We start from the raw sequence: 27935 nt of genomic DNA, 5'->3' as shown, positions 1-27935 counted from the left end.
GAGTTTTCTTTTTTCCTCTCTTCATGCAGTGGCAAAAAGAAGAGATAATTCCTTTATCTCAGCTTGTGTAAAAAAAGGGGTAACGACAGGTCCATACCGTGATATCAATGGGGAAACTTTTTGTAGTATAGCTTCCACATCTGATCCGATTTTCCCAGCAGCAATACCAACATTTTTACTATCCTCATTATTAACAACACCCTCGTCGGTCGTATTGTCTCCATCTTTTCCGTTGTTACTGTTATTATTATTATTATTATTATTATTATTATTATTATTATTATTCTCAAACCCATCATCATCATCATCATCATTATCTTCCTCATCATCATCATCTGCCCAGTCAAGATCATCTTCACTCTCTTCTTCTTCATTCATATCACATTGGCTCATGAGATTTAGTACACCTTTACCACAAGCAATAAACAACGCAACATCTAATGGTAACATTTCCTTCTTGTTTTTTCCCTTACTCCATGAAAGCATCTCTCCAGAGAGTCGCTCATCAGGAGGCCATTGCCCTAGTAAATCTAACAAAGCATCACATGAACGAATAAGGTCCGTTTTCCCAAAGAATACACTCATCTTTGGAAGCCATACAGAGAACATACTGTTAAGAAGTCCAGAAGATAAGAGAACATTAATAAATGCATGCATATGTTGTTTTAATAATACTGCAAGTGGTGAAATTAATTCTTGCGCTACAGTATCTGTTTTAACAGTCATAAGACGAGTTACGATTGCTTTAACAATAGATGATATTTCATTATCACGAAAACCATTTGTGTTCTCTACAATAGCAACCAATAATTTTCCGCTATTCATCAATGTAACTTCATTCTTATCCTTCTGTAACATACTGATAACTATTGTAACGAGGATAACAGATAAAGGATATATCTGAGATTCATTACCAGTCACTACAGTAGTGAATTCAGATGGTAATACACCAGAAAATAATTCATTTCTCCTTAAAGAAGAAATTATATTTATTATAGTAGGTGATACACAAACAGTCACGGATCCCATTTGTGGACATCTTTGAAGTAATGATGTTAAACAATTTGATGCGGAAACTACAATAGATGACTCTTCAGAAGTTAATAATAATTCACACAAAGACCCAATAAGAATATTTGCTGTCCTCATTGCAACATTATCAGAACCCTTTTTAAAAACACATGCTAATATTTGAAGGACAAAAGGTAAAGCACAATGTTCTTCCATGCTACAACATCCATTTAATATATTAGTTATCCAAGAAAGTTGAGTAAAAAAAGATTCATCTCCATTAGATTCAATTATTAATTCATTAAATAAGGATACAACTAATTCTCCTATATTTGGATCCTTAATATGTTTTATCCAACATTTAAATAACACAGAATGAGCTTCTATAGAAGATATACCTCTTGTTTGTAAATGACATTTAGTTATCCATTCCGTATAAACTTCTATACATATGTATAACATATCATCTACTGTGTTATCGTTCAGCATAAGAGAAAAAAGTGCATTTTCACCTTCTGTAAATAATGATAATGTATCATTTAAATGAATCAATGGCAAGAGATTATGAAGAAGTTTACATGCTGCAGCTTGAAGTAAAGGAACTTCACTTCTAAGAGAAACTACCGCTTTTGGAAGAAGTTGCGAACAGGATGATTCAATATTTACCCCTTCTCGCTTCTTTAAATTCAGTAAAACTGCTAACACGGAGAGTGCCCGAGTAGCCAAAACTGCAGGACCTCCTACATCCTCATTAAGTAATATTTGCAACAGTTGATTATGACAATTTACACCTGCACCCAACATTTCTTCTGGACATCGACGTAAAAGAATTTCTAATACGAACAAAATACTTTCTCTCGCTTTCCATAATTGACCCATAGAATTAAGAGAGTTTACAAGAAATTCCATTATTTTACTTCCAAAAATAGGTGTACATAATCTACAAACATTTGCAGCTGATGTACGAACATTCCATAATACTTCATCCTCATTTTCTTCTTCTTGTTGTAAGAAAGAATTTGTATCATTAAGCCATTCTTCCACATCTATATCACGAACAGTTGTATGAATTAAAATAAGATTTAAAAATCGATTAGGATCAGTACTAATAATAGTCTCTAAAATATGTTGTAGAGATTTAATACGTGCCACTTCTCCCAATAAATTCCATCGTCTTGTCATAACTTGTTGAATAATAATACTTTCATCATCATTATTTTCAAGAACTTCAAAGTAAATAGAATCATCCACTATAATAGAATTTATTATTCTTTCAAGAACATTCACATTAATTTCTTTCCTTATCCATTTAGCCGCATGAATCATATTCTCAAAAAATGATAAAACTTCCAAAATAACTTTATTATGAAATATATTTTCTTGTACTCCAGTTAAAGGTAAACAAGAAAGTTGTACAGTATTTAACAATAGGGGAAAAAATTTATTCCATGTTTCCTTTATAAAATCCAAAAGATTCTTTTTTCGAATAGTTAATACAGACAAGAATACATCTTTTACCACAGTAACAGCAACAAAACTTGCTTCTTCTTGATTTCCATTAATGAGAATATGAAGCAAAGATGGAGTAAGAAAAATTAAATTTTCATAAAGCAAAGTTGAGCTTGGAGAAACATGATTTTGTAGTTCAGATACCAAAAGAATTGAATTAAGTATATGAACAGTTGAGTTTGGTGTAGTAAAAGAATCAGAGATAAATTTAACGAATGTATTAAGATAGTCCAGGATATTAAAATTCGTTGAAAGATTTGACTCCAATCTTACAGCTATAATACTTAAGATTGCCGCAGAAATATTTACGACATGACGATCTAATTCCAAAGGTAAAACACTCATAAGAATATTCATTATATTCATAGACTCTTCCAATGTACATTTATGAACATTTTGTTTTAATATAGTTAACGCCATAAGACGTTGAGCTCCTGAAATACCTTCAGAATTTAACTGTGCGTAGCGGGTGAGAGAAATTAAAAAACCATGAGTTTCCACAAGTTCATTTATTTTCTGTTCTGCTACAGTTCTTACAGATTTATCACAACTCAAAGCATCCTGTAATATTTTGGTTAAGAACTCAATTTCATTTGTTGACATGCAAGTCACAATTATAAACAACTATATACTTTGGGTAACCACTAAGTAAGAACTAAAAACAAGAATAGAACAAGAAGAGCAAAAAAAATAAAAATAAGTATTGTTATAAAAAAAGAACAGTTCGAAAAAAAAAAAAAAACATAAAAAATAATAATTTATGTAGTTTCATCAAAAACAATACATATCATACACACATAAATATATATTAGCAGAAAACAAGAAGAAAAAAAAAAGAGAGACCTCTAAAGAAAAAAAAAAAGAAGGAAAACAATAAAAAAAAACTGAAAATTATCATCGACTTGTTTAATTCATTACAACAGTGATAAAATTTTGAAGATTATCCAACAAAAAAGGGAATGACCATTGAAATCCGTTAATATATTTTGGAAGGACATAGGGGTGAGGTGAAGAAAAAAACTGTTTAATACCCATGTTTTCTCCTTCAAGATGAAAAATTGCTCCCTTATTATCAAGGGAATCACAATAATTGGGTGCTGAAAAAACTGATACCATACATGGAAAGTTAGAAGCATTATTAAAACGATAAAGTTTATAACCCTCGTCTTGAACTTCATGACTTCGTATGATGCAAAGAAGTTTGTTAGCCATAAGAAAGTGCTTAACACATAGATAATTGAACAAATAACCATAACCTTTCTCTTCATTAAGTAGAAAAGCGGGTTTTGTTCCATATGGACCATTACCAGGAGTGTAATAATTACTTTTTGTACCCCCACTAATCGGTGATGGATTTTCTACATCCCAAAAGGGATCTGACCACAATAAATCACACATCGCACCTCGTAAAGGAGGTTCTCTAAAACGATGAATAGATTGAATATGATTTACACTACTAACATCTGGTGAAAGACCAGCATGTACACAAAAAAATTGTTTATTTACAATAGCAGCAAGAGGTAAACAATCAAAGGCTTCCATAATTGCCTGATAGACTTGATTATCATATTTTTGCAAACATTCTTCTTGAAAATCAAAAAAATGAGTCATAAAACGTGATTCATGATTTCCACGAAGTAAAAAAACGGAATTTGGAAAATTAAGTTTAGCAGCAAGTAAAAATAAAATACACTCACAACTAAAATAAGTTCGATCAGCGTAATTTCCAAGAAAAAGATATTTTTTTGAATTACTAAACATTCCCCCAATAGAAAGAATCTTCGCCAAATCATATAATTGTCCACGAATATCTCCTACAACCGTAATGGAAGTATCATCAATAGTTAATAAATTTGGTTCTGCACGTAAACAACCTGAAGCATTTTGTACAATACTTAAAGCAACATGTTTTCCCAGTCTTCCTTGGCGAAGAAAATGAAGAAGCATCATTTTAAGATTAATCTTACCTTTTCTATCGATCAAAATATCACGTTTTACTACATCCCAAAGGGGTGGAGGAACTCCCTTTTTTCCTCTATTTGCTTCAAGCGATGCAGAATTAGATAACATGCGAATACCACACTAATCCGTCTATCAAGAAAAAAACAAAATAAATAAATAAAATGATACCCAAACTTTCAAAAACAAAAACAGAAAATAAAAGAAAAAAAAGCAAAGCAAAGAAAAAAACATTATGATAGTAAAACGAAAAAAAAAAAAAGAAACAAATAGAAAGATTAACTTCACATAATAAATTATAAGCATCACACACACACACACACACACACACACACACCAAAAGAAAAAATAAAAATAAATAAATAAGACCCAGGTTATACAAATGTCAAAGACATCTTTTTTATGTATTCTACCACTTCAGAACTCACATCCAATTTTTCAGATAATTCCCGAAAAGTAATTGAAACACGACGATTTTTTATATTATTCAAACGAATTCCATGCATCCAGTTATAACGACTTTCATCAGAAAGTAGGAAAAAAGCTCCACGAGGTATGTAAAGGTCAACAGCTTTTTCCTCACTATTAATAAAAGTCATAATCGTATCTTCTAACATATTTAAACCAGCTATACGATTACCCCATACCCAAGTATCATCAACGTGAGGATCTATGCTGCTATTACTTTCACGTGTATACTCTAAAACCGAAGCTTCTACAATACAATATTCTTTCTTAGTTTGTTGTTCAACCAAAAAAGAAATTTTCTCCAAAATTTTTTTCAATTGTTTCGGCATTCCTGGTAGATCAGAAGGTTTAAGTTTTTGTTTTTTAAAATTAGCTTTTGGTCCAAAATCTTGCTTTCTTCTTCCACTCTGAGAAAGTTTCCAAGGTGGAAAAGGTGATGGGTTATCAAAAAAGTCAATTAATTCCTTTTCTTCTGAAACAGATACAGCCTCTGGAACTACAAATAACCCTTCAAGATTTATATCAGAAACAGGGACAAGTGTCTTATGATCTTCACAATTTTTCAAAACTTCATTAATCATTGGAAAAACAGTATTACAATGAGGACAAAGCGAAAAACGACTTGGTCCTACCACAGCAAAAGAGCAAGACGAAGTCCTCTCTACTCCATACTGTTTAGAAATGACATCAGCAGATTTAGTAAGCAGGGCATTTTCTTTAATAACCGCCTGGACCCTATCAGAATCTATACAATGCTTACAATACCGTATTCCAGAACAGCGACAAATCTCTTGTTCACCCATAAATACTAAAGTTTAAAAAGTCAAACTGCTTTTATTTTTTCTACTTTTGTTTTTAACTGGAGGAAAGGGAAAAAATGAACGCTTTTAGAGGATAAAAAATAAAATAAAAAAATAAAATACAGAAACGAAAAAAAAAAAAACGCCATAACCTTTTTTTTTTGAAAAAAAAAAAAAGAACCACCCAATCATCAGCATTGATGCGCACAATTTAAACTCACGTTAGACTAGCCTTTGTATATTAGTACAATCATATATTCTCTGATACTAAAGAAAGTGATAAGTATATTTTGCAGAAAAAAAATCTACTTAGATGAAATAATCTTCTCAACTTCAGTAATGGTATCATTGTATGATTTTACAGAATGTCCAATAACCCTCTTGTCGTTATATATTTCATAATCATTACCACCTTCATACGTTCGATCACCAAAAAAATGAATTTCATCAAAATCATTTTCAAGGAAGCGAAGACAATATGTTTTATCCCATCCTTCTGGGAAAACGTCAAAACTGATCTGACCACCAACAGAGTATTTTAAACCATAATCAGGAAAAGTCTTTTGGAGTTCCTGAATAAGTTTCTCACGAACATGGTGCTCTTTGTCGTATACTTCAAACTCATCTCGTTCAGATTGTGAACAATTTCGACCAATAGGAGAAATATTAATCATTCCGTTACGAAACTCAACAAAAGTACCTCTTTGCACAGGAATATCTAGGTCTGCAATAAGGTGAAGTGCTTTCTTTACAAACTCTTTAATCTTCTCATTTCCAAGGAAATTAAGAAGACTTTGACGATGTATTTCCGCTCCATTTTTAAAACCCAAAAGACCATTTTCACTGAATACATAATCATACTGCTGAAAAACATCATCTCCAAGTTGTTCAAATTGCTTGGAAAGATCAGAACCACCTACCGTAGCAACTGCAAATCCTGCTTCTCTCGCACGGCGAATTAACTGCTTAACATCATCTGTTACTGAACGCCTAGGTGCCGTAAGCGTCCCGTCCACATCAAACAATAACAAAACCTTTTTCATTTTTTATTTTTTTTATTTTCTCTTTAGCAAAAGGGCAAAAAAAAAACAAAAAAAAAATATATAAAAAACAGTACTAATACTACTAATAATAATAAGATTAATAATACAAACATTTATAAAAGTAATAATTATTATTATAATAATAAAAATAAAATTTACTATTATTATTATAATTAATAACAGATGCAACATTATAATGAATACAGTCATATGAAAAGAGGGAATAAAAAACAAAACAAAAAACAATTAATAAAAATTATATCACATACATAACTCACAAGTACAAAAAAAAACATCAATATCACCGTACCCCTGTCTCAAAAAAAAAAAAAAAAAAAAATGAGACCAAATGAATGGAACCACCGTGGGGGAAAACCATTAATCAGCGCCGGCGAACACCCACCAAAGAAAAAAGGTCGGCGAAGAGGAACCCCCGCGGTCACCCACTTTTCCTGCCCCCCGGCCGAAACGCCCCAAAACACACCCAGCAACCCAACGTCAGGAGGAAAGACCCCGGCACCCCTTCATTTTCATTCATTCTTTTGGCCTGCGGGCTGGGTCGGGCGGGGAAACGTCCCCGCTGCTGGGGTGCGCCGGTTTCCCCGCCAAAAAATTAGCCCCGCGTCCATTTTCTTCCCCAAACCCGAAAGGGAATGGCAGAGGCGCGGATGAAACCGGCCGGCCGGCAATCAGGAGCGGGCGGAAAGCAGCAGAAAACACGGGATCCTCCACGGTGGTCTTGTTTTGTTTCTTTTGGGGTGAGGGTAGGGTGCCCCATGGGTTTCCCGATCCCCTCTGGCCCGAGGGGGTCGCTTTCATCGAAACCCCTTTTTCACGGGGCAGCTCGAGGAAAGAATGATTGTACCTTTGCGCCGGTTTTATGAATGCCTTTTCTTCCGCACAGCCTGCCAAACGTAAGCCTCCGAAAAACCCCACCCTCACCACCCGGAGCGGGGGGAAGGCGGGTTAAAAGGGTTTCTCGGCGCTTCCATTTCTTCAGTTCTGGCGTTGATAAGAAAACAACTATGGAGGGAATAACATTGGGATACATTTTTGTTTTTTTTTTTCTTCATGGGGAAGGTATGGTTCTTACAGATTATTATTATATATTACTCTTTGATTCTTCTTTTTATTTGATTTATTAAGGAGTGGGGGTGAGGGGAAAAGCAAGGTTTAGATTATTCTTGTTTCTTTTAAACTAACTTTTCCTTTTTGACTTCCCTGATTCTTTCTCCCAAGTTCCTTCCCAAGAAAGAAAGGATGCGGCGCATAGTGCCAGTTATTTCTCTCACCCTCTGGGCGCCTAACGCGAAACGACACCACAGCGATAAAGAAGAAGGTGTAAACACAGAAACTCCTCTTCCGGATCCTCTTGCTAGAGAAAAAGAAGTAGATCCCTTTCGTGTAGGATACAACATGGGGATGCAAAGTGTTCACTTGGAAGCTATTAGAATGAAACTTAATGATCATTTGGAGCTTTTTAAATCTCATTTTCGTTCATTATCAGATATACTAAAGTCAAATCATGACCAGGTAAAACATCTTCAAGTGCAGAATAGTAATATAATTTCTCATGAAGTTAAGGAGTTGAATAATCATTTCCTAGTTCAACTTTCTGCTATAGAACAGCATGTGAATAATCTAGAAAAAACCTTGAAGGGTATTATTGATGATAGAGTTGCTGAACTTCAAAGACACATTGATGACTCCTTTGAAAATCTTAAGGATACTGTTAAACTAGGTTTTGCTGTTCTTTTATTTTTTAATTTATGGATGTTTTACACAATATCACAGAATCATCGTCAACAGATGAATGCTCGAACCTCACATACAGTTTCTGAACTTTCGTCGCGAATGCAAAAATGAATGCCGATATCAGTGTATAGGTCGAAATAAATCACTTTTTTATTATTATTATCTCTAGAGATATGATGAGTTATCTCTCTCTTCTCTTCTTTGCATCGTTTTTTTTTTTTTTTTTTTTTTTTTTTTTTTTTTTTTTGTTTTAATGTCTTTCCTGTTCCCGTACAGTGACTCTTTGCTACCTTTGCAAGCGCAAAAGTTTATATATGCTTCTAATATCTTTTCCTTAAGAATAGAAACTTCACGTTAGTTCTGATTTACTGTATATGTATGTGTGCATGTATGTGATCGTAAGTACGTGTTTTTGTGTGTGTGTGCGTATGTGTGTGTCTATGTATATAAGTATTTCGTACATTACTGTATACTTGAATGTTTTCTCTTCCCGTGTTTTATATTCTTTGTTTTTATTGTTTTTGTGCTTATTGAATTCCTAGATGGATGAGCATGGCAATAGCTTCATATACCCGGCAAAATGCTTTGGGGATACCAGAAATTCTTTGTATGTGCGTATTAGATAATAATAATGTTTTGGTAGCTTGTGTAGGAACAACTGACTTGTTTCAATTGACTGTGGACGATGATACTGTGATAATAACTCATATATATTCATTGGAACTTCAGGAAACGGCTCACAAGGTAAGATATATTTCGTCAATCAATAGTATATTTCTTTTGAGTGGAATAACGTTGTGTTCAGGTATCTTAGTGAAATCTTCAACTAGTTCTACTTGTAAAGTATGTCCACTAATAGGAGATGATGTCAAGGATTTTGACCTTGTCGTTATAATGGAAGGTGTTATTCTCTCTGCTTTAGTGGGATATGATATATCGATTTTTCTTTGTACAGGGGACGATGCATTTCCGTTAAAACGTTTTTACGTGGGAAATGTTTGTATGTGTAATTGGGTAACTCCAGACTGTTTGTGTTGCTCTGAGTTTGGTGAAATGCGTTTTTATGGTGTAGATGGTACACATATACGTTCTCTTGGATCTCCTGCTTCAAAGGCTATATATGCAACTCCTTTACATCATTACTTTGATAATGATGTTTTGATATCTGAAAAATCCAATAAACGGTACTTTATTGTTCTATTTGACGGAAATGAAGGTTATTTTTCACATCAACTTGTTGTATTCTCCCAAAAGGGAAATACTGTTACTGAGATAGAAAGGTTTCCTATTTTCGCTATATCACGTCCATCATGTATCTTTTCTATTGGTCCTTGGGTTTGTGTTGGGGGATCATTTGGATTGGAATTTTATGATTACAGAAAGGGAACGTATGCTCAATCTTCCCTAGAAAATGTATCGGTGACTCATTATTCCTTCTCTAATGTTTGCATAGATGCTACTATAGTTCCTAATGACACACTCTATTCAAGAGCACATTATGGGGTTGCTGTTAGCAAGAAATCTATTTATGCGTTGTGTTTTCAATCAATTATAGATGTTGTTGATGAATTAAGCTCTAATACGGCCTTTTATTCAGTATTGTTAAAAAGTCTGTTAGTATTTGGTTCTTCTGTTCGAGCAAAACGAACCATGTATTCTTCTAAAAGAATACATGATACCGTGTCAAGTTGTAATATACTTTTTTCAGAATATGGTTCAATTCTTTCTAGGTTTCATGTTCAATTAAGTGATTTTCCTCGTCGAAGATCAATTTGTTTTGCTTCTACCAAACAACCAGATACCTGTGCAATATGTGGGATAAAAAGTACTTTCACATCTATCCTTTGTGAATGTGTGATATGTCATTTAATTGTATGTCGGAAATGCTCTTTTGTTCGTAATATGAAATTATATGGTTATAGTTCTTGGGATAAAGGTATTGTATGTTGTCAATGTGATGGAAGATGTGATTTAAACTTGTATAGACTATTTGTAGCACGTCGTTTTACACAAATACTAAATTACATGGAACAATACCCAGAAAGATGTTACCAGTTTTCTTTAAAAAAAGTTGTTCCTCCTCTTTTAGAACAGTGTTTTGGAGAACGAAAGTTTGAACTTTGCGCTGAACTTCTTGAAAAATATGTAGCTAAAGGTACAGTATTCTGGGATCAGTGGATTGTTCGTTTTGTTTTAGAAAAGGAGGTACGTGCTCTAGTTCGTGTTCATAATCCAAATGATGCAGATGAAAATTGTAATACTACAATATTACTTCATCTTGTTAAATGTGATGTTAAGACTTTGTATTTACTAATACAAGAATGGTCTAATAAGGCGTATAATGATGAAATAATTCTTCATGGTATCATGTCACGTCTTTCTTTTAAAAAGGAAGAGGCTCGTGTGTTACAAGAATCTTGTCAAGAAGGTTCTTTAACTTTTTCAGAACTTCAAAATGCCATAGGACTTCTTTACTTTGATGAAGAAGTTGATACTCTTCTTAGAGTATATCTTTATATTTGTTTTCGAAAAAAGAGATACATGGATGGAGCGAAGTGTTATATGGAGTATTTTATGATGATGCTTCCTTTTTCAAAACATGAACGTACACGAACTTATGAGGTATTTGAGGGTTATATTTTGTTAGGACAGCCTATACGTAAATATCCGCCTTCAGGTCTTATAGATTTTTGGGACTTAATAACAAGTCATGGTATCCTTGAGAGTTTCATTCGTTTAAAAGACTCTACAGGAACTACAGTTTTTTTAACACCTTTACTTATTCATTATCGTGAAGAATTTGGTCGATATTTAGTGGATTCACTTCATTCTGATTTACTTGAAGATGTACTACAATCTGTCGTTTCTGATTTACAAGAGAGTCAACCTTCTCAGCTTTTACATGTATTAGACGCTTTGACTAATGTTTCTCCATTAGCAACGTCTTCCTATCATTCTCTTATGAGTGAATTATACTTGGAGTATGCCCCTGAAAAACTTTTAAGTTTTATTCAAAACCCTCTAGTAATAGGATTAAACTGGAAAAAACTTGCCAAATCAGTAGAAAATAGAAAGATGTATCGAGAACTTATTTACATAGTTGGTAAAACTGGTAATGATATGGAAGCTGTTCGTATGGCTATTCGTTGTATGAAGAGTGTTTCACTAGCTTTAGAGTATATTAAAGATAATCCGAATAAGATTCATCTTTGGAATTCACTCGTAGCAAATGTGATTCAATCTCCTATTCTTATTGGTGACTTTCTTGATGCTGTTGAGGATTTTACAATAGTTGAATTTCTTTTAAAGTCTATTCCAGAGCAAAACCGTCTTAGTATTGAGCGAGTTGGTCCTCGACTAAATAAAGCTCTTCGAAATAAGTGGTGTACTGAACGTATAGATGAGTCTTCTGTAGATTCTATGCTTGAAGATAACTATACTTTACTATGTCTTTTGAGGAAAAAAAGTTGTAAAGGAGTATCTTATGTTTCAAATACACTATGTAATTCATGTCATCAGATAATTTCTGGAGAGCGTATAGTGGATGACTATGGTATGTCCTTTCATATTACATGTGTCTCAGTATCATCAAATCAACGTTCTGCAAATAAAGAGAGAATTAATGGACGAAATTACAGACCAAAATATAAAAGAGAAGTTGATCATGAAATAAATTATGTGGAATATTATACAAGTAGATCTCTTGGAGTTTCAAATCTACTTCTTCTCTTACCAGATACTATCATGCATCATATTCTTCAGTTTCTCTCTATACATGAACGTGAGATTTGTAGGTGTGTTAGTCGTTTATTCCGAAAAATCATCAGTTCGTTTTATATTTTTAACAAAAGAGAAGATGATCATATTAGTAGTCGTTACTATACTCGTTTACAAGAAAATGAAAATAGAGGGTGTCGACAAACTATATATCTGGGTAAAGTACCCATACTTGGTTTCTCTGGAAGTACAATGCTGCCATCTTCTTCCTCCTCTTCCTGAGGTACCTATTTTTGCCGGAATGACTTTGTAAAAAAATTGACGAAAGAAGCAATACGTAAGCACAACTTTCTAAGAGAAATGTATACTCCTTCTGCAAGTCATTATGCTAACCTTGAACGTGTATCCCTTACTTTAGGTGATGGTGGTGGCGGTGGCTGTGGTAGTGGTATAGTAAATATTTGATAGTTGTGAAAACGTTGTGGTGTGTGGTGTATGCTTCTAGTGGTCAAGTAGAACTTGTGGGAAGTTTAAATCACAGAGTAACTCGTAAATCATGGGGGTAATATTGGCCCAGATATCGTATTTCGTTGTATTGTCTCTATTTCTGTAGAATGAGATTATATTGGTGATGAAGCTACAGTTTGTGGACTTTTAAAAATAGTTTTGCCAATAACTCGTGTTTAGTTATGATCAGATGAGATATTACCATCTTTGCTGTTTCTTATTTCTACCCAAGAAAGAGAAAGTATATTTGAGGTAATGCATAATTATTACAAGTTAGATTCTTTCTCTTTCATTTGATATTATCAATGGTGAATGTCGGATGGGAATTGCGCTTGTTTCTAAGGTGATCATTTATTGGATACTAGAGTGGCTTATGCATTTGAAGTTTTTTTTATTCATCGCGAACCTTTGCTTACACTACACTTCCTTGCTACGCCATCACAAGGGTTTGTGATGAAGAGTTGAGAATTGCTATTGAAAACGGTTTCAACATGGTTATATACAACATCATCAAGTTATCAGGGAGTACCATATTTTGAATTAGTACATAAGAAAGACAGAATTGATAAAAGTGTCAATAATGATATTGTTTATAGTGTAGGGATGACTTAACTACATGTATTAGTTTCAAATAATTGTGCAAAAAGGGAAATATTTGCAGTTTGTGGTTCATCTGATTCTTCGGAACCTTTAAACATGGAACCTATAAATAGTAGGGACGAACATCAACAACTTGGTAAAGGAACAGATCTAAATGAGTAGAACTCAACGTCAAGTAAACATCCAACTGATAAAGTTAAAGAGTTTAAAAAGAAAAAAAAAAAAAAACAGAAATCAGGATGATTTGATCGATACTCTGTACATCAGGAAAAGTTAAGTATAATGCCTAAGTTATCAAAGAAACCCAAGTTGTATATTATTTCATGTTTTTCACTATTTGCTGCTTATTTGCAACTGTTTTTTTTTTTCTTTTTTGGTGTTCTTGTGGTATCGTGTAAACGTAGTTAACGCAACAACAACAAAAAAAAAAAAAAGTAATGGTAAAAAAGCGAAAAACAGGATTCTGAGTTCGCTTCTTTTCCTATGTTTTGCATCCTTTTTTTTGTTGTTTTCTTCTTCATCTTTACCTTCTATCATGTTGTCTCTCTTCTTTTAGAGGATCTTTTGTTTTGTTTGATTTAAGGGAGGTTGTCTGGTGTCTAGAAAAGATCTTAAATTGCTTTACTTATGGGTCAAACATCAACATCTTATGTAGAAAACAGAAAGGAAGAGAATGTACATGCAGACGTGTCTAATGAATCCCCTGATCTAAAAACTGAATCCTTAACATTGGAGTCAAATGAAGTGAAATTATCTGTACCCTCTGGCGTTTCTAGTAGAACAATTGGCATTCCTCAGTTATTAGGTTTTGCATCTGGTGAAGAAGTGAATCGAATTTTACCTGATTCTCTTTCTTTAACTATTGCTAATAATGTTCCATCAAGTTGTTGGCCTGTATCTTCTGAGGTACCACAATGGTATTTACTCTACAATAGTTTTCTACATGGTCGTTCATTTCAACAATTGGTTCAGAGATTAGTAGATAAAGGACCAACCATAATTGTAATTAGGTCTTGTGAATCACCAGTGATTTTTGGTGGATTTTGCGGAGATTCATGGTTAACGGTTGCTGCCCGCGAAAAACAAGATAAGAGCCGTTCGGCTGCCTTAAAACGTGCTGCCCGTGAGCATCAGATCCCTCATGGAATAACCAAACGTCCTTCCAATCAAGACCCTGTTTTCTTTGGGAGTGAAAATTGTTTTCTCTTTAGCGATCGTGATGGTGGAAGTATCTACCGCCCCCATCCATTAATTAACTCTAACTTTATGTATCTCTTCGACACCCATCCACTGGAGGAGAAGATAGGGATCGGCATGGGGGGCCGCCCCGGCTGTTTCGGCTGGTTCCTCGACCGCTGGCTCGAGACCGGCGCCTCCCCTCCCACCCGCTGCCCGACCTTCCAGAGCCCCCCATTCACCCCCGGCCCCTCCTGGCGGGTGGACGGCGTCGAGGCCTACGCCCTCCTCCCCGCCACCGTCGACACTCTCCTCCACCGCGCAGGGGGAGAGACGCAGGGGCAGTCCTGCATAAGAAACGAGGAAAATGAGGCAGACAAGATGTTGCTTCAGCTACACGGTCTGCACGCCTTTGACAATCGTGAAAGACCAGATTGCTAGAAGGTGGGGTGTGCGGGAGAAATTGTGGATGGGCCATGGAATGAATGAATGAAAGAAAGGATCTTGGTAAGTAAGTAAGTAAGTAGGGAGAGAATGAACAAGAAAAATTCCACTGTTGGTTTCTCTCAAGATTGTGTTTTTCTTTTTTTCGTGTATTTTTACCTTATTACGGTTTGCTTAAATTGTATGGTTTTCTTTTTTTTTTCTGAATTCTTTATTTGTTTATGTATTTATGTATTCGGTTTTTGTGAAATAATTCATCTATGCTAAACGTTTTACTCTTTCTTTTTTTTTTTTGTTTTCCTTCTATTTGATTACAAATTTCTTTTCATAGGCCGCAAAAAGTGCCATATTACGGATACTGAAAGTTATTGTATAAGTGGCACTCTTGTAAACTTGCCTTTGCTTTGAGGTCGACAGGGAGAAGGGAAAAAAAAAGAGAGAGAGAAGAAAAGGCAATAGAAAGGGAATTCTACTCTTTTTTTTTTAGTTTTTTTTTTTTTTTTTTTTTTTTTTTTTTTTTGGTGGTGGCGTTAAGAGCATTGTGTGCTGCAAATTGTTTTTCTTAATTAAATATATATATATATATTGAGACCTCTTCTAGTAGAAATGACTAACAGTGTCTTAAATGTAATTACCCGTATTTCCTCTCTTTGTAAGGATCGTCATGCATATCTTCGAGATGTCTGCGCATATGCCTATGAAAATATACCAAAAATGGAGCATGATAATGATGTAACTCTAAATCTTCTCTTTTATCCACTTGAAATTGCTAGTAACATCGCAAATGAACAGCAACTCTTCCTTCCCTTGTCATTACAGGGTATACTATTTCTATTGCGGTTACGACGTATCACTGATAAAACCTTGTATGTCCCACCAAATATTCCAATTCCCAAAAGAAAGAAGAGTTTTTTTGGAACTTCTGATGTAACGGTACCTACTGAAGAGAATTCATTAAGTAATGGATCTTCTTCAGACACGAGGAAATTTGTTGATGTTGTACTTGAGACTATAAGGAAACACAGACGTTCTTCAATAGAAGGAGTTGCTCCTTTAGTGCTTCAGTGTCTTGCTGAGTTTATTTATAGCTGTGAATGTGTAGGCAAAGTGAGATTGGTGGATTGTTTTCAAAGTGCTTTTGAAGCCCAATTGGGGATAAAATCTTTACCAGAATTTGGTGATTCAAACACAATGCTTAAAAAGATACTAACTATTATCTTGAAAAAACGCACCAATGCTTTCAATGACATAGCAACCTCTTCTTCTGGTGCGGCTTCTGCTGTTTCCATGACTTCTATTGCTGCTGATCCGTCTTCACGTATTTCTTTTCCAGCCCAAGTTGCAGCCAAGTTAACGGCTAGTATTCCAAACGATTGCCTTGAAGAGAGTTATAATGCCACTCTGGTGAGTATTCCAGAAGACACAGCTCAACTCAGTGTAAATGATGAGGATCTCTTAGTTGGTACGAATTCTCAACCAGAGTGGTTAATGCGTTATGATCTGGATTGTTATGAAATTCTTGTAAGGATTTGTTATCTTTCTACAAGACATTTGGATGATCGAGCCTCTTTAAGATCCATGGGTTTGCGATGTAGAAGATTAAGTTGTACGCTTCTCGCTCATTTTCTTAATGAAATGGATGTAGAGTTTGCATCTAGTACTCTTTTTGAGTCTGCTTTGCATAAAAATATTACTTTGAGTTTACTTTACAATTGTATATCAGAAGATTCGGAATTGTATTGTATCACTCTAGAAACATTATATTACTTGGTAGTCTATCATGCAGCTGTTTTAAAATCTAAAGTGATAGTATTCATACTAGGTATTTTATTACCTATGGTAGAGTCTAAACAGACATCTTATCATCAAAAAAATACTATTTTAACATTTTTTGATTTTGCATTACGTAATCCACAAGTTTTAAGTGATTGGTTTACTAATTTTGATTGTGTTCAGGGAATGACAAACCTTTGTGAAATATTCGTTTCACGATTATCAAAATTAGCTAAAATGTCTCATATTTCATCAATGGTTACGGCTAAACAAGATGAGGCTTTACGTTTTACTTGTATTAAGGTATTATGTACATTTGTACGGTCTATAGAGAGTATTTCAAATGGATTACAGATTTCTGGATATAGTATGAATTCTGAAAAAAGTATGAATGAAAATGAAGTAAAAGAAAAGGAAAAGTATGAATCAGGGAAAACACCACGCCATGATGAACGTGAAGAGGATATGCTAACTCAAATATCTAGTGAATTATTTTTAGCAAAAACAGCACCACTAATAGAAGTAAAATTACATAATGATGATGAAGATGATGATGATGATGATGTGAGAATCACAGAAGAATTAGGAGGAGAAAATAGAGCAGCTGCTAATACTGTTCGATCTTCCTATACAGATATTGAACAATTACTTCGAGGAAAAAAAGCATTTGATGCTGTTGTGAAAGCATTTAATGCAAGAGATCATACGGCTGCTCTCTCAATGGCTGAAAAATCTGATCTTTTGAGTAGTCAATCTCCAGAAGTGGTAGCTCGGTTCCTGCTTCGTGAGGAACTTGATCCTGTAAGTATAGGAGAATTCCTTTGTAAAGAGAATGAGGAACGAAAAAGTATTCTTACGGCTTTTATTGGATTAAATGATTTTACTGGTTTGACCATTGATGAAGCGATGCGACTCTTTTTGGGTAAATTTAAACTTCCTGGTGAGGCTCAAGTTATTGATCGTGTGATGGAAATATTTGCAGAGCAGTATTGTAGACAAAACCCTGAAAATTTCTCTGGTCCAAGTCCAGCATTTATTTTGGCGTTTTCCATCATGATTTTAAACACGGATGCTCACTCTTCTAATATCAAAGATAAAATGACATTGGCACAGTTTATAAGAAACAATAGAGGAATTGATGATGGTCAAGATCTTCCCGTACATTTACTTGAAGGGATTTATCAACGTATTACAACAAAAGAAATTCTTCTTGAACGTCGTGGAATTATTCAATCTTTTCCTTCCATGAAAGGACGTACAAGGAGTAAAAAGAGATTATTTATGTTTTCCGCATCAGGATCCTCACACACAACGAACTCTACCACTACCACTACTTCCACAGCAACAGCAACAGCAACAACACCAACGAAAGCCAATGGTTCTAATACAACTTCCACTATGAATACAACAGCAGCAACTACTCCAACAAAAGCGGCAGAAACAACAATGACTCAAGGAAGAGGTCGATCACTTTCTCGTCAATGTGAAATGGATTACATAATAGAAAGATCTTTGGAAGAAGTTACACGTGATGTATCAAGAGAAGTATATAATTCTTTAACTTCTGCGGCAGTTGCGGGGGCATTACTGGAAAGTACATGGACAGCTCTTTTAGTAGCCTTTTCTCTTCCAATGGAAGAAACGGAAAATATGGATCTTATTGATACTTGTCTGGAAGGAATTGAATATGCTATAAAAATTAGTTGTAGATTTTCTTCTCGTACGGAGCGAAAAGCTTTTATGTCTGCCTTGTTAGCTTTTACACACCTTACAAATTTACGAGAAATTGAATATAAAAGTCTTAAATCTATTGTTGTTCTTATTCGTATAGCCTTGGAAGAAGGTGATTATCTTGAAAGCTCATGGTATGAGATTCTTCACTGTATTTCGCTCTTGGCAAAACTGCAGATATTGGCAGAATCATCACCAGCATTACCATCCCCTTCAAGAGGAGGAACTAACTCAATGGGAAATGATACAAGTATGGGAGATGATAGTAGTACCCAATCATCTAATGGAACAAAGAAGGAACGAGTTAAATTGGAACGACAAAATGCTGGAACTATTGCAAAGTATATTGATGAAGTGGAAGTTCATCGTCTTTTCTCTCACAGTAGTCATTTAAAAAATGAATCTGTAGTAAATTTTGTTGAAGCACTTTGTTTAGTAAGTGCAGAGGAACTTAGTGAAAATCCTCCACGATTATTTTCATTACAGAAACTTGTAGAAGTAACAGATGCGAATATAGGTAGATTACGTTATGTATGGTCAAAGATGTGGGCTAATGTTTCTCGTCATTTTATTACAGTTGGTTTGGGATCTAATCAACTTGTTTCTATGTTTGTAGTAGATCATTTACGGCAATTAGCAAGGAAATTTTTATTACGTAAAGAACTTGGAAATTTTAATTTTCAAAAAGATGTATTACGACCTTTTGAAGTAATTGCATTTCGCACAAATTCATCTGCGTTAAAGGAACTTATTATTGCTTCTTTAGGTCAAATGGTGGATTTACAACCAGAAAGTCTTGGTAGTGGTTGGAAACCATTATTAACAGCACTTGGATATTGTGTGCGTAATGAAGATAATGAAGAAGTTATTTGGCATTCTGCCATTGTTCTTCAATGTATTACACTTCATCATATGCGTTTACTTAATCCTCATGATTTGTATTGTTTACTTATGGCTTGGAAAGATATTGGATGTTCTCATTCTAGTGAAGGTATTTGTCAAGTAGCTGTTTGGTTTATTCGTTTTATACCAATTGTTTTAATTGCCTGTGATGTTATTCAAAATGTAGAAATGGATGATGTGAATATAATTCTTGAGAAATTACCCTATCAGAGTATGTCGTCAACAACAAGAACCTCTACTACTACTACTACTACTACTACTACTACTACTACTACTACTACTACTACTACTACTACTATAGATTCAATTATTGAAAACTTCAAAGCACGAGGAAATGGTATGCTAAAAAAGGGAAATGATAGTTTACTTTCACTAGAGGTGATAAAGTATATGACTTTTTGTTTTACTTCTTCATTTCAACAGAATGAAGTAGAGAAGTTTAAAATAAAACAAAATACAATTTCTTTTTCTTCTCTTGCTGTAAGTGTATTGGCATCATTAGTAATGAATGACCGTGTAAGTAGTGATGCTATTAATGCCATGATGATTCTTATGTCTAATTTACATGATATATTAACAATAGATTCATGGTGGTATATATTTAGTTCCACAGTTCCATCTACATTTACTTATTTACTGGAACAAAGTCAATTGTATAGTGATAAACCAGAGAAACGATTATCTCTAATAAAACAAACTGTAATGGGTATTGTGCGATTCTCTCAATATAATTATTCTACACCGTCATTAACAGTAGATCATGCCATTTTTTTACTTCGAATTCTTTTTGGTGGTATATGTATTGATGGAAATGATGCTGCAGTGGAGATTGGATTTCATGGTGCTCGTCAGATACTACACAATTTTGAAAAATACACAGGAATAAAGAATAATAATGAAAATCTCTGGAATGATATTGTAAAGTATATTCAAGAAGTAGGGAATGAACTAAAGTGGAAATTGGAATCTACATGGTGTTATTCTTTATCCCCTACTCGTGTAGAGGAAGCGGTATCTATTACATTGGCATTATTACATTATGTGAAGTCTCTTCGAGATGTGGCGTTAATGGAAGGTTTAACCATTTCATCTCGTACAGAGATTGTAAAGGTGTTATTAGATATTTTACGTGCAGTGATGTTACTTCTTCGTAGTTCCTTCTCTACTCTTATTTGTAAATCAGAAGAAACACATTCTTATTCTTTGGCGTTATTCATTGCACTAGAACGATCTGTTTGTAATATACTCATGACAGTGGATGAACAATATAATACGTTTATGAAAGATCATGTACATATCTTTTGGTCACTTATAGTGGAACAATTAGCCTTTCTCTCACCAACAACATCAAATGCCCATTTAGAAGAGGCGGAGAGTTTACGAGAACTTGTTGGACTCATTTTAGATACACTACATCAATTACCCGTGAGTTTAATGATTCCACGTGTGAAGGCGAGTATGCCATTGTTTTGTCAACTTATTACAATAAATGATAAGAGATTTGCCGCTTCTCTTGGAAGTCTATTTTTGAAATATCACACGGCTTCTGCGGAGATGTCTTGAAGAATGAGTCTTCTTTTTTTCTTATTTTTCTTATTTTTATTTTTCTTTTTTCTTATTTTTATCAATGATCGTGGCTAATAAACAAAATAAGTGGCTGCCGTTTTTTTTTTTTTTTTCTGTGGAGTAAATGGGATGGACCCTTCTTTTTACTCTCTGAAGATAACAACACAAGAGAAGATATATAGATAGAGAGAGAAAGGGGAAAAAAAATAATAAAAAAAAATGTGAATCAAACAATGTTTATAAAGAATAATATTGCCTCTCTTTTACAGTGTCTAAATGTATTCTAGTCTATCAGACTCTTTCTTTATTTTGTTTATGTATTGGTTTGTTTTTCCACCTATCTTTATAACAACGGCAAGAAAACAAGAAAGAAATAAATAAAATAAAAAAAGAAAAAAAGAAAAAGTCCCTATTCTCTTTTTACCTGTTTTTTTTTCCCCCTTTTTTTCTTCTTCTTCTCATTCTTCTTATTTAAGTAACAATAATAGTTTTCATAAGAATCATTACACCATTTCATTCATTCTCTCTTTTTGTTTTTTTTTTTTCTTTTTCCTTTGAAAACGATATGGCTAAGAGTACACGGTTTACCAAAATTCTTTTGGTACTCTTGTTAATATGCTTTACAATGGCGATGATTCCACTCCTCAGCTTGGGGTTTATAAAAAGTAAATCCCCATCCACCATGCCATCTTTATTTTCAACCTCATCTATGCAAACATTACCGGGAGATGTCAATATTAGAAATGAAGAAAACAACTCTGGTTTAAAAAAGATACCACATTCAAATAAAGTAAAGGAAGATCCTGATGGACTACATAATAGTGTGGAAGATATGGATAGGAATAATAATAATAATAATAATAATAATGGGAATGAGGAGAATGCTGATGAAACACTAATTCCCTTAACGGATATTCCAAAATCTCCTTATTATTCCTTTGACCCACATATTATGTCTCCTTCCTTTTTACGAAACTTACAAAACAGTTCTAAACGAATTATTAAGAAATGGACTCGTGCCCATTTTGACCGCTATGACTCTGCTGACATCTCAGACTGTGATATCATAACCCCTGAGTGTTCTTTACACAAATATCTACTTAAATATACAGCGGAGGAAAACGAAAAAGAAAGTGAAGAAGAAAAAGAAGAAGTGGAAGATCCAAACCGCTTACCGTATAGAAAGTGTTGTGTAGAGCATAAGGCTTTACGAGATACAACTATATGGGTTGTAAATCAATTAAAGGCAGCGGGAATTATTTATTTTCTCTCAACAGGAACTGCACTGGGGGCATTACGGCATGCGGGAGTTATTATTCCGTGGGATACGGATGTGGATATCGCCATTTACCCAAAAGACCGTGTGAAGGTGGAGAAAATATTTCGTGGGAATAAAAAACATTTCTTTCGAAAGGATCCTCATGGGAAACCTATGTTTTGGGTTTATCATTCTAAAGATGGTTATCCAGTGGGTGGACCACATGTGGAAATCTTTTACGATCCTGTTTATACACAATTTCCACATTTATTACTTCCACTTCAGGAATGTTTATTTTATAATGAATCCATGATGTGCCCAAATGTAAAACAGTTTGAAGAATGGTTTCCAAGTGGATGGAAAGTTTACGGTGGTGGGCATTATAATGGTCCAAAGAGTTGTACGGTTCGTCTAAATGGGAAAACAATAGCGAAAAGGCGATGTTGATGAGGATAGGTATACCATGGTCTCTCTCTCTCTCTCTCTCTCTNTCTCTATATATATATATATATATATATATATATATATATTTTCTCTTCCCCTTGCTTGCTCTCATTCTCTCTCTCACTCACTCACTCATTCACCCTAGATGGATGGATAGATAGATAAATAAGATTGGAGAAAGAGTTAAATGATTCAGATATATTTTTAAATTGGGATAGTCATTGGTAGTTTAAACTTTTAATTGCATTTGATCTCAAGTATATCTCTTCTTTGGGGTTAGAGAGTCTGGGGAATGGGAGTTGGGCGGACCCATTTTCTTTTTTTTCTTTTTTTCTTTCTTCTCATTACTGTTTTTTATTATTGCTTTACTTTCATTCGGAGTTGTTACTGATTTTATGTTTCGTTCTCTTTTTTTTTTTGTTTTCTCTCTCCCTGTATGAGTATGAGTGAGAGTGAGAGAGAAAGTGAAGAGTGCGATTGTGTCAGAGTGCGTTCTTATTGTTGTTGTTGTTGGACGCACATTACAGAGAAACGAAGAAAAAAAACAAAAAAACAAAGAAAGATTAACAAGATAATACTTTGCAGTGATGAAAAATGATAATATTGATTGAGGGTCCTTTTCATTATTTTCTTTTTTCTTTTCTTTTTTGGTTCTTCTTAGGTAAAAGTAAAAGAAAAAAAAATACCCCGAAAAAGCGAGAGGAGTGTGGCTACATCTGCAACTGGTGCTCATTGAAGAACAACAAACAATAACTACTCTGGAAAAGCCACGTGACAAAGAAGAGAAAAAGAAAGAAAAAAAGTATTTCTCTTAAATTTCCATTATACTTATATAGTTATTTATAATAATTATTTGTACGTAACTCATATACATACATACATACAATTTTTATTGTAATATAAAATATTATTACAATGAGCGATACTCCAGTGGATTGTGCAGATGTCTATCGCATGGATTTCACATATTCTTTTATGGCTGGAATTGATCCACTTCGTCCACCTGTTTCTATTGAAATTCCAACGAAAGATCTTGATGCCATGGGAGGTATGGAACGTCAATATTGGGAAATTAAATCCAAGTACTTTGATGTACTTATACTCTTTAAAAAGGGTAAATTCTATGAATTGTATGATATGGACGCTGCCATTGCCCATCGTGAGTTTGGATTAAAACTCGTATTTGATAGCAGTAACAGAGGTAAAATGCGTCTTGCCGGTATTCCTGAACAGAGTTTCAGTGATTGGGCCCGTCTTTTCGTATTTCGTGGATATAAAGTAGGTCGTGTAGAGCAAATGAAGGAAGAGGAAAATTCTCCTCTTAATATGAATAAGAGTGCTCGTCCAAAGGTTGTGCCTCGTCAGTTAGTAGAGGTATTAACACCTGGTACATTAACAGATCCAGTTATGTTAAGTGGATATGGTACTGTATTTATTTTATCCCTTTATCCTATGCAAAATAATAGGGTAGATGGAGTCGCAGTGGATCTCTCACGTCGAGTGGCTTATCACTGTCCATGTATTTCAGAAGAGAAGAGTATGAAACGTGAAGAAGATGTATTATTAATGATTTCCGCACTTTTACAACAATTACGTCCTCGAGAAATTATATTTCCACGAAATCTTGTAAATACTACAGTAAATACAAATAATAATAATAATAATAATAATAATAATAATAATAATAATAATAGTGATACTACATTTGGTAAGAGATTGGTAGATTGGATGGAAGGAGAAGGTTACCGGGTAGAGTTAGTAGATGTACCTAAAGAATATATTTCTCAAAATTATTCTACGGAAACAAATTCTACATCTGCTGCTCAATTTTTGGCGTATTATTTCAAATTGCTAAAACTTCAAAATGCAGAATCTATACTTTCAGAGGCAGAATCCTATACATTTCACCTTTCTCATCAACAATCCGTATTATCTACTACTACTACTACTACTACTACTACTACTACTACTATTTCTAATAAACCTTGCAATATTCCTAATTCATCTTCTTCATTGCTTTGGTTTGAACGTCGAGAAGACCGTGGGCTTATTCTTGATGCTACAACGGTGAGCAATCTCGAAGTTATCAGTAATTTGCGAGATGGTGGTGAACGTGGATCTTTAAATCATCTTCTTAATAGATGTTGCACGAATGGTGGAAGACGTCTTTTTCGATCATGGATTCTTCGTCCTTCTGCATCTTCACGCGTTATTTTAGCCCGACAAGAGGCTATTCGATTTATTATTGATCATAGATTAAATGAGACATGGATTGAAGGGGAAGAATTGGAAGAAGGAGGAGCAGTTTCAGCAGGAAGTGGAGTAACAACAACAACAACAATAACAACTACAACTACACCTCCACCAGCAGCAGGAGAAACAGCATTATCTCCTTCCATATTATCTACAAATGCAGCCAATTGTAGAGATGAGGAATCCCCATGTGGTGTAAAACGAGAAAGATCATCCAATAATACATTTGAAGTACGTTTTGGTAGTCTTGTTGGTGTAGACTTTGAACGTAATCTTTCTCGTTTAGTGGATATCAAAAATAATGATAATGCACAGGTAGCATTTGTAGATCCCCTTTTACAGTATAAAAAACATCTCAATCTTATTTTAACCACTGTTCAAGCTTTTTCAGAGATGGTAGATTGGTCTCATTGTATTCAAAAGATGGCACCAACATCTTTAGTACCACCTTTATTAAAGGAACTTTGGGCAGAAATAGATGCTGCAGCACCTGCTGTTTCTTGTATTGAAAAACATTTTGATCTTCAGGATGCACTTCAATCTGGTGTGATTGTTCCATCACGTGGGAGTTCTTCTACATATGATATGGCATCTGATCGTTTAGACTCTATTAAAAAACAACTTGAGGAAGAACTTTATCGTATACAAAAAGAATATTTTGGTGGTGCTAATATTAATTATTGTGATATTGGTCATGATCGGTTTCTTATTGAGGTACCACTTCGAGATGTACCAAAGATTACCCCAAATGGATTTCATGAACGTTCTAGAACGGCTAAAACGGTAAGGTTTGTTGTACAATCTCTTGAATCTCTTATAGAAGAACATAAAAAGGCAAAAACTGAAAAATCAAATGCGCTTCTTAATGTTTTGTGTAGTGTAGCATCCCATATTTGTAATTACTTCCCTATATTACATGGTGCTACCATGGCACTTTCTTACTTTGATTGTCTTTTGAGTTTAGCATCATTACAACGTCGTGCACTTACAACTTCTTGGCCTAAAGTAACAGATGATATGAATGGATCATATGTAGTGGCTGAACAACTCACACATCCTTTTCTTAATACCAACTCTGTACCAAATACAGTTCATCTGGATGCAACTCATGGACGTATTTTACTCTTAACAGGACCTAATATGGCAGGTAAAAGTACCTTAATGCGTACAATAGCTGTAAATGTGATGATAGCCCAAATGGGTGGTCCTATATTTGGTGAAAATATGTCTTTTGTACCTATAACTCGTATATTTACTCGAATTGGTGCTCGTGATGCTTCTCATAAAGGACAGAGTACTTTATATGTAGAGTTAAGTGAAACTGCTGATATATTAAGATATGCAGATCCATGGAGTCTTTGTTTAGTGGATGAACTAGGACGGGGAACATCCACACATGATGGATATGCTATTGCCTACGCCACACTTACTTCGCTGAAAAAACGACAACCAGCTTCACCACTTGTGCTTTTCTCTACACATTATCATGGTTTAGCAAAAGAACAAATGGAAAGTAAAACCAGTGAAAAGGTATCCACATCATCATTATTAGTGTCTAAAAATGAACTCGTACAATTGGGATACATGGATTTTGCTTTAGCTAACACTGAAGATGATGGGGTTCCAGCGATTACATTCCTATACCGTCTCGTTCCAGGTATATGCACTCGCAGTTATGGTGTTGAAGTGGCTTTACTGGCTGGAATTCCCCCTGCCCTTGTGAATATGGCTAGTTCGAAATCACTTGAGCTTGCAAAACTGAATGATCGACATAAAGAGCTTGATATTATTCGAGGGTTTATTACACAAGATGAAAATCGTGTAAAAATAAAACAAGAAATACAATAGTTGAAATCATGACAGGAATAAAATCCCACAAAAAAAGAAAACATCATGATTTTTTTTTTTTTTGGATTTCTCTTGTCAACCCATAGAAAATAAAATAAAAAAATAAAAAAGAATCTTTGCATGATTATTGCAACTAATAGAGCCATAAAGTTAGTGTTAAAAAAAAAAAAGAGCAGAATATGAATATGATTAAACAAGTGATATGAGGTGATACTTGAATAGAAACAACTTGCAAAGACTTATACAAGTCACTCTTTGATACCCTAAACTTAGCGAAAAATAAAAGTATATTATCAAGAGTGTAGCTCTATAATTTTATTATTATTCTCTTACTTTTTATTGGGTCGGAACAAGCATTAATTCAACCATTTCTACTAAGTAGTAGTAATTAAAAACCCATTCTTTTTCTTTTTTTTTTAATTTTGATGATGAACAGTTCGGTAATATAAGCATTCATCAACATTTCTTAACGCGTGTGCTCTTCCTTGTTCCCTTGACCAGTGGTTTCTCGTCTTGATTCTTACGCACACTTTTTTTTTTTATATCTTCTCTTCTCTTTTTCTTTTTCTTTTTGTTTTGTTGTTTGTGGTGGTACACATAGTCATTTGTTTTCTTACGCTAATATTCGTTCACGTGCAACACATAAAATGTTTCGCTCTGTTTCCCGTTTCGCTGGCAAGGACATCCGTTTCGGCACGGAGGCCCGCCAGGCGATGCAGCGCGGTGTGCAACGTGCTGTTGACGCCGTTGCCACGACCCTCGGCCCCAAGGGCCGCAATGTGATCATTGAGCAGTCGTACGGTGCACCAAAGATCACAAAGGATGGTGTGACGGTTGCGAAGGCAATTGAGTTCAAGGACCCGTTTGAGAACATGGGTGCACAGCTCGTTCGACAGGTGTGTAACAAGACCAACGATCTTGCTGGTGACGGTACGACGACCTCTGCTGTACTTGTGTCGAGCATCTTCAGTGAGGGCCTCAAGTGCATCGCCACTGGCACGAACCCGATTGACATGAAGCGTGGTATGGACCGTGCGGTGGAAGTGATCCTGAAGAGCATTGCAGAGCAGAGCCGCAAGGTGACGAGCACAGAAAACATTGTGCAGGTTGCCACGATCTCGGCCAACGGTGACAACGAGCTGGGCAAGCTGATTGGACAGGCCATGGAGA

The 27935-nt window shown here is 34.7% G+C and overlaps 11 protein-coding genes across 11 annotated transcripts; 7 read left to right on the top strand and 4 right to left on the bottom strand.

Annotated features, from left to right (window-relative positions):
• Nucleotides 1-21: 21 nt before the first annotated feature.
• Nucleotides 22-3123, bottom strand: TM35_000023040 (uncharacterized protein; the record flags this gene model as incomplete). Its single annotated transcript, XM_029021622.1, has 1 exon — nucleotides 22-3123. The coding sequence occupies one exon, from the start codon at nucleotides 3121-3123 to the stop codon at nucleotides 22-24; it is 3102 nt and encodes a 1033-aa protein (XP_028887044.1).
• A 303-nt stretch (nucleotides 3124-3426) lies between these two features.
• TM35_000023030 (putative serine/threonine protein phosphatase 2B catalytic subunit A2) lies at nucleotides 3427-4590 on the bottom strand (the record flags this gene model as incomplete). Its single annotated transcript, XM_029021621.1, has 1 exon — nucleotides 3427-4590. One exon carries the CDS (start codon nucleotides 4588-4590, stop codon nucleotides 3427-3429), a length of 1164 nt encoding a protein of 387 aa, XP_028887043.1.
• Nucleotides 4591-4853: 263 nt separating this feature from the next.
• TM35_000023020 (alkylated DNA repair protein alkB like protein 4) lies at nucleotides 4854-5750 on the bottom strand (the record flags this gene model as incomplete). The annotated part of the gene is made up of 1 exon (XM_029021620.1): nucleotides 4854-5750. One exon carries the CDS (start codon nucleotides 5748-5750, stop codon nucleotides 4854-4856), a length of 897 nt encoding a protein of 298 aa, XP_028887042.1.
• Nucleotides 5751-6052: 302 nt separating this feature from the next.
• TM35_000023010 (phosphomannomutase) lies at nucleotides 6053-6790 on the bottom strand (the record flags this gene model as incomplete). The annotated part of the gene is made up of 1 exon (XM_029021619.1): nucleotides 6053-6790. One exon carries the CDS (start codon nucleotides 6788-6790, stop codon nucleotides 6053-6055), a length of 738 nt encoding a protein of 245 aa, XP_028887041.1.
• A 1260-nt stretch (nucleotides 6791-8050) lies between these two features.
• TM35_000023000 (putative transmembrane protein) lies at nucleotides 8051-8656 on the top strand (the record flags this gene model as incomplete). Its single annotated transcript, XM_029021618.1, has 1 exon — nucleotides 8051-8656. One exon carries the CDS (start codon nucleotides 8051-8053, stop codon nucleotides 8654-8656), a length of 606 nt encoding a protein of 201 aa, XP_028887040.1.
• A 441-nt stretch (nucleotides 8657-9097) lies between these two features.
• Nucleotides 9098-12544, top strand: TM35_000022990 (putative vacuolar protein sorting-associated protein 41; the record flags this gene model as incomplete). The annotated part of the gene is made up of 1 exon (XM_029021617.1): nucleotides 9098-12544. The coding sequence occupies one exon, from the start codon at nucleotides 9098-9100 to the stop codon at nucleotides 12542-12544; it is 3447 nt and encodes a 1148-aa protein (XP_028887039.1).
• A 1452-nt stretch (nucleotides 12545-13996) lies between these two features.
• Nucleotides 13997-14986, top strand: TM35_000022980 (PIF1 helicase-like protein; the record flags this gene model as incomplete). Its single annotated transcript, XM_029021616.1, has 1 exon — nucleotides 13997-14986. One exon carries the CDS (start codon nucleotides 13997-13999, stop codon nucleotides 14984-14986), a length of 990 nt encoding a protein of 329 aa, XP_028887038.1.
• A 609-nt stretch (nucleotides 14987-15595) lies between these two features.
• Nucleotides 15596-20959, top strand: TM35_000022970 (putative brefeldin A-inhibited guanine nucleotide-exchange protein 1; the record flags this gene model as incomplete). The annotated part of the gene is made up of 1 exon (XM_029021615.1): nucleotides 15596-20959. One exon carries the CDS (start codon nucleotides 15596-15598, stop codon nucleotides 20957-20959), a length of 5364 nt encoding a protein of 1787 aa, XP_028887037.1.
• Nucleotides 20960-21527: 568 nt separating this feature from the next.
• TM35_000022960 (uncharacterized protein) lies at nucleotides 21528-22667 on the top strand (the record flags this gene model as incomplete). The annotated part of the gene is made up of 1 exon (XM_029021614.1): nucleotides 21528-22667. One exon carries the CDS (start codon nucleotides 21528-21530, stop codon nucleotides 22665-22667), a length of 1140 nt encoding a protein of 379 aa, XP_028887036.1.
• Nucleotides 22668-23579: 912 nt separating this feature from the next.
• Nucleotides 23580-26765, top strand: TM35_000022950 (mismatch repair protein MSH6; the record flags this gene model as incomplete). Its single annotated transcript, XM_029021613.1, has 1 exon — nucleotides 23580-26765. One exon carries the CDS (start codon nucleotides 23580-23582, stop codon nucleotides 26763-26765), a length of 3186 nt encoding a protein of 1061 aa, XP_028887035.1.
• A 647-nt stretch (nucleotides 26766-27412) lies between these two features.
• Nucleotides 27413-27934, top strand: TM35_000022940 (putative chaperonin HSP60, mitochondrial precursor; the record flags this gene model as incomplete). The annotated part of the gene is made up of 1 exon (XM_029021612.1): nucleotides 27413-27934. A coding segment is annotated over one exon (522 nt), but the record flags the coding sequence as incomplete, so codon positions are not given.
• Between the last annotated feature and the right edge of the window lies 1 nt (nucleotide 27935).

Source organism: Trypanosoma theileri, assembly GCF_002087225.1.
Source record: "Trypanosoma theileri isolate Edinburgh chromosome Unknown TM35_Tth_2_V1, whole genome shotgun sequence".
In the NCBI taxonomy this organism is placed as follows: domain Eukaryota; phylum Euglenozoa; class Kinetoplastea; order Trypanosomatida; family Trypanosomatidae; genus Trypanosoma; species Trypanosoma theileri.
Note: the sequence above shows the minus strand (reverse complement) of the source record. Positions and strands in the feature narration are given on the sequence as shown.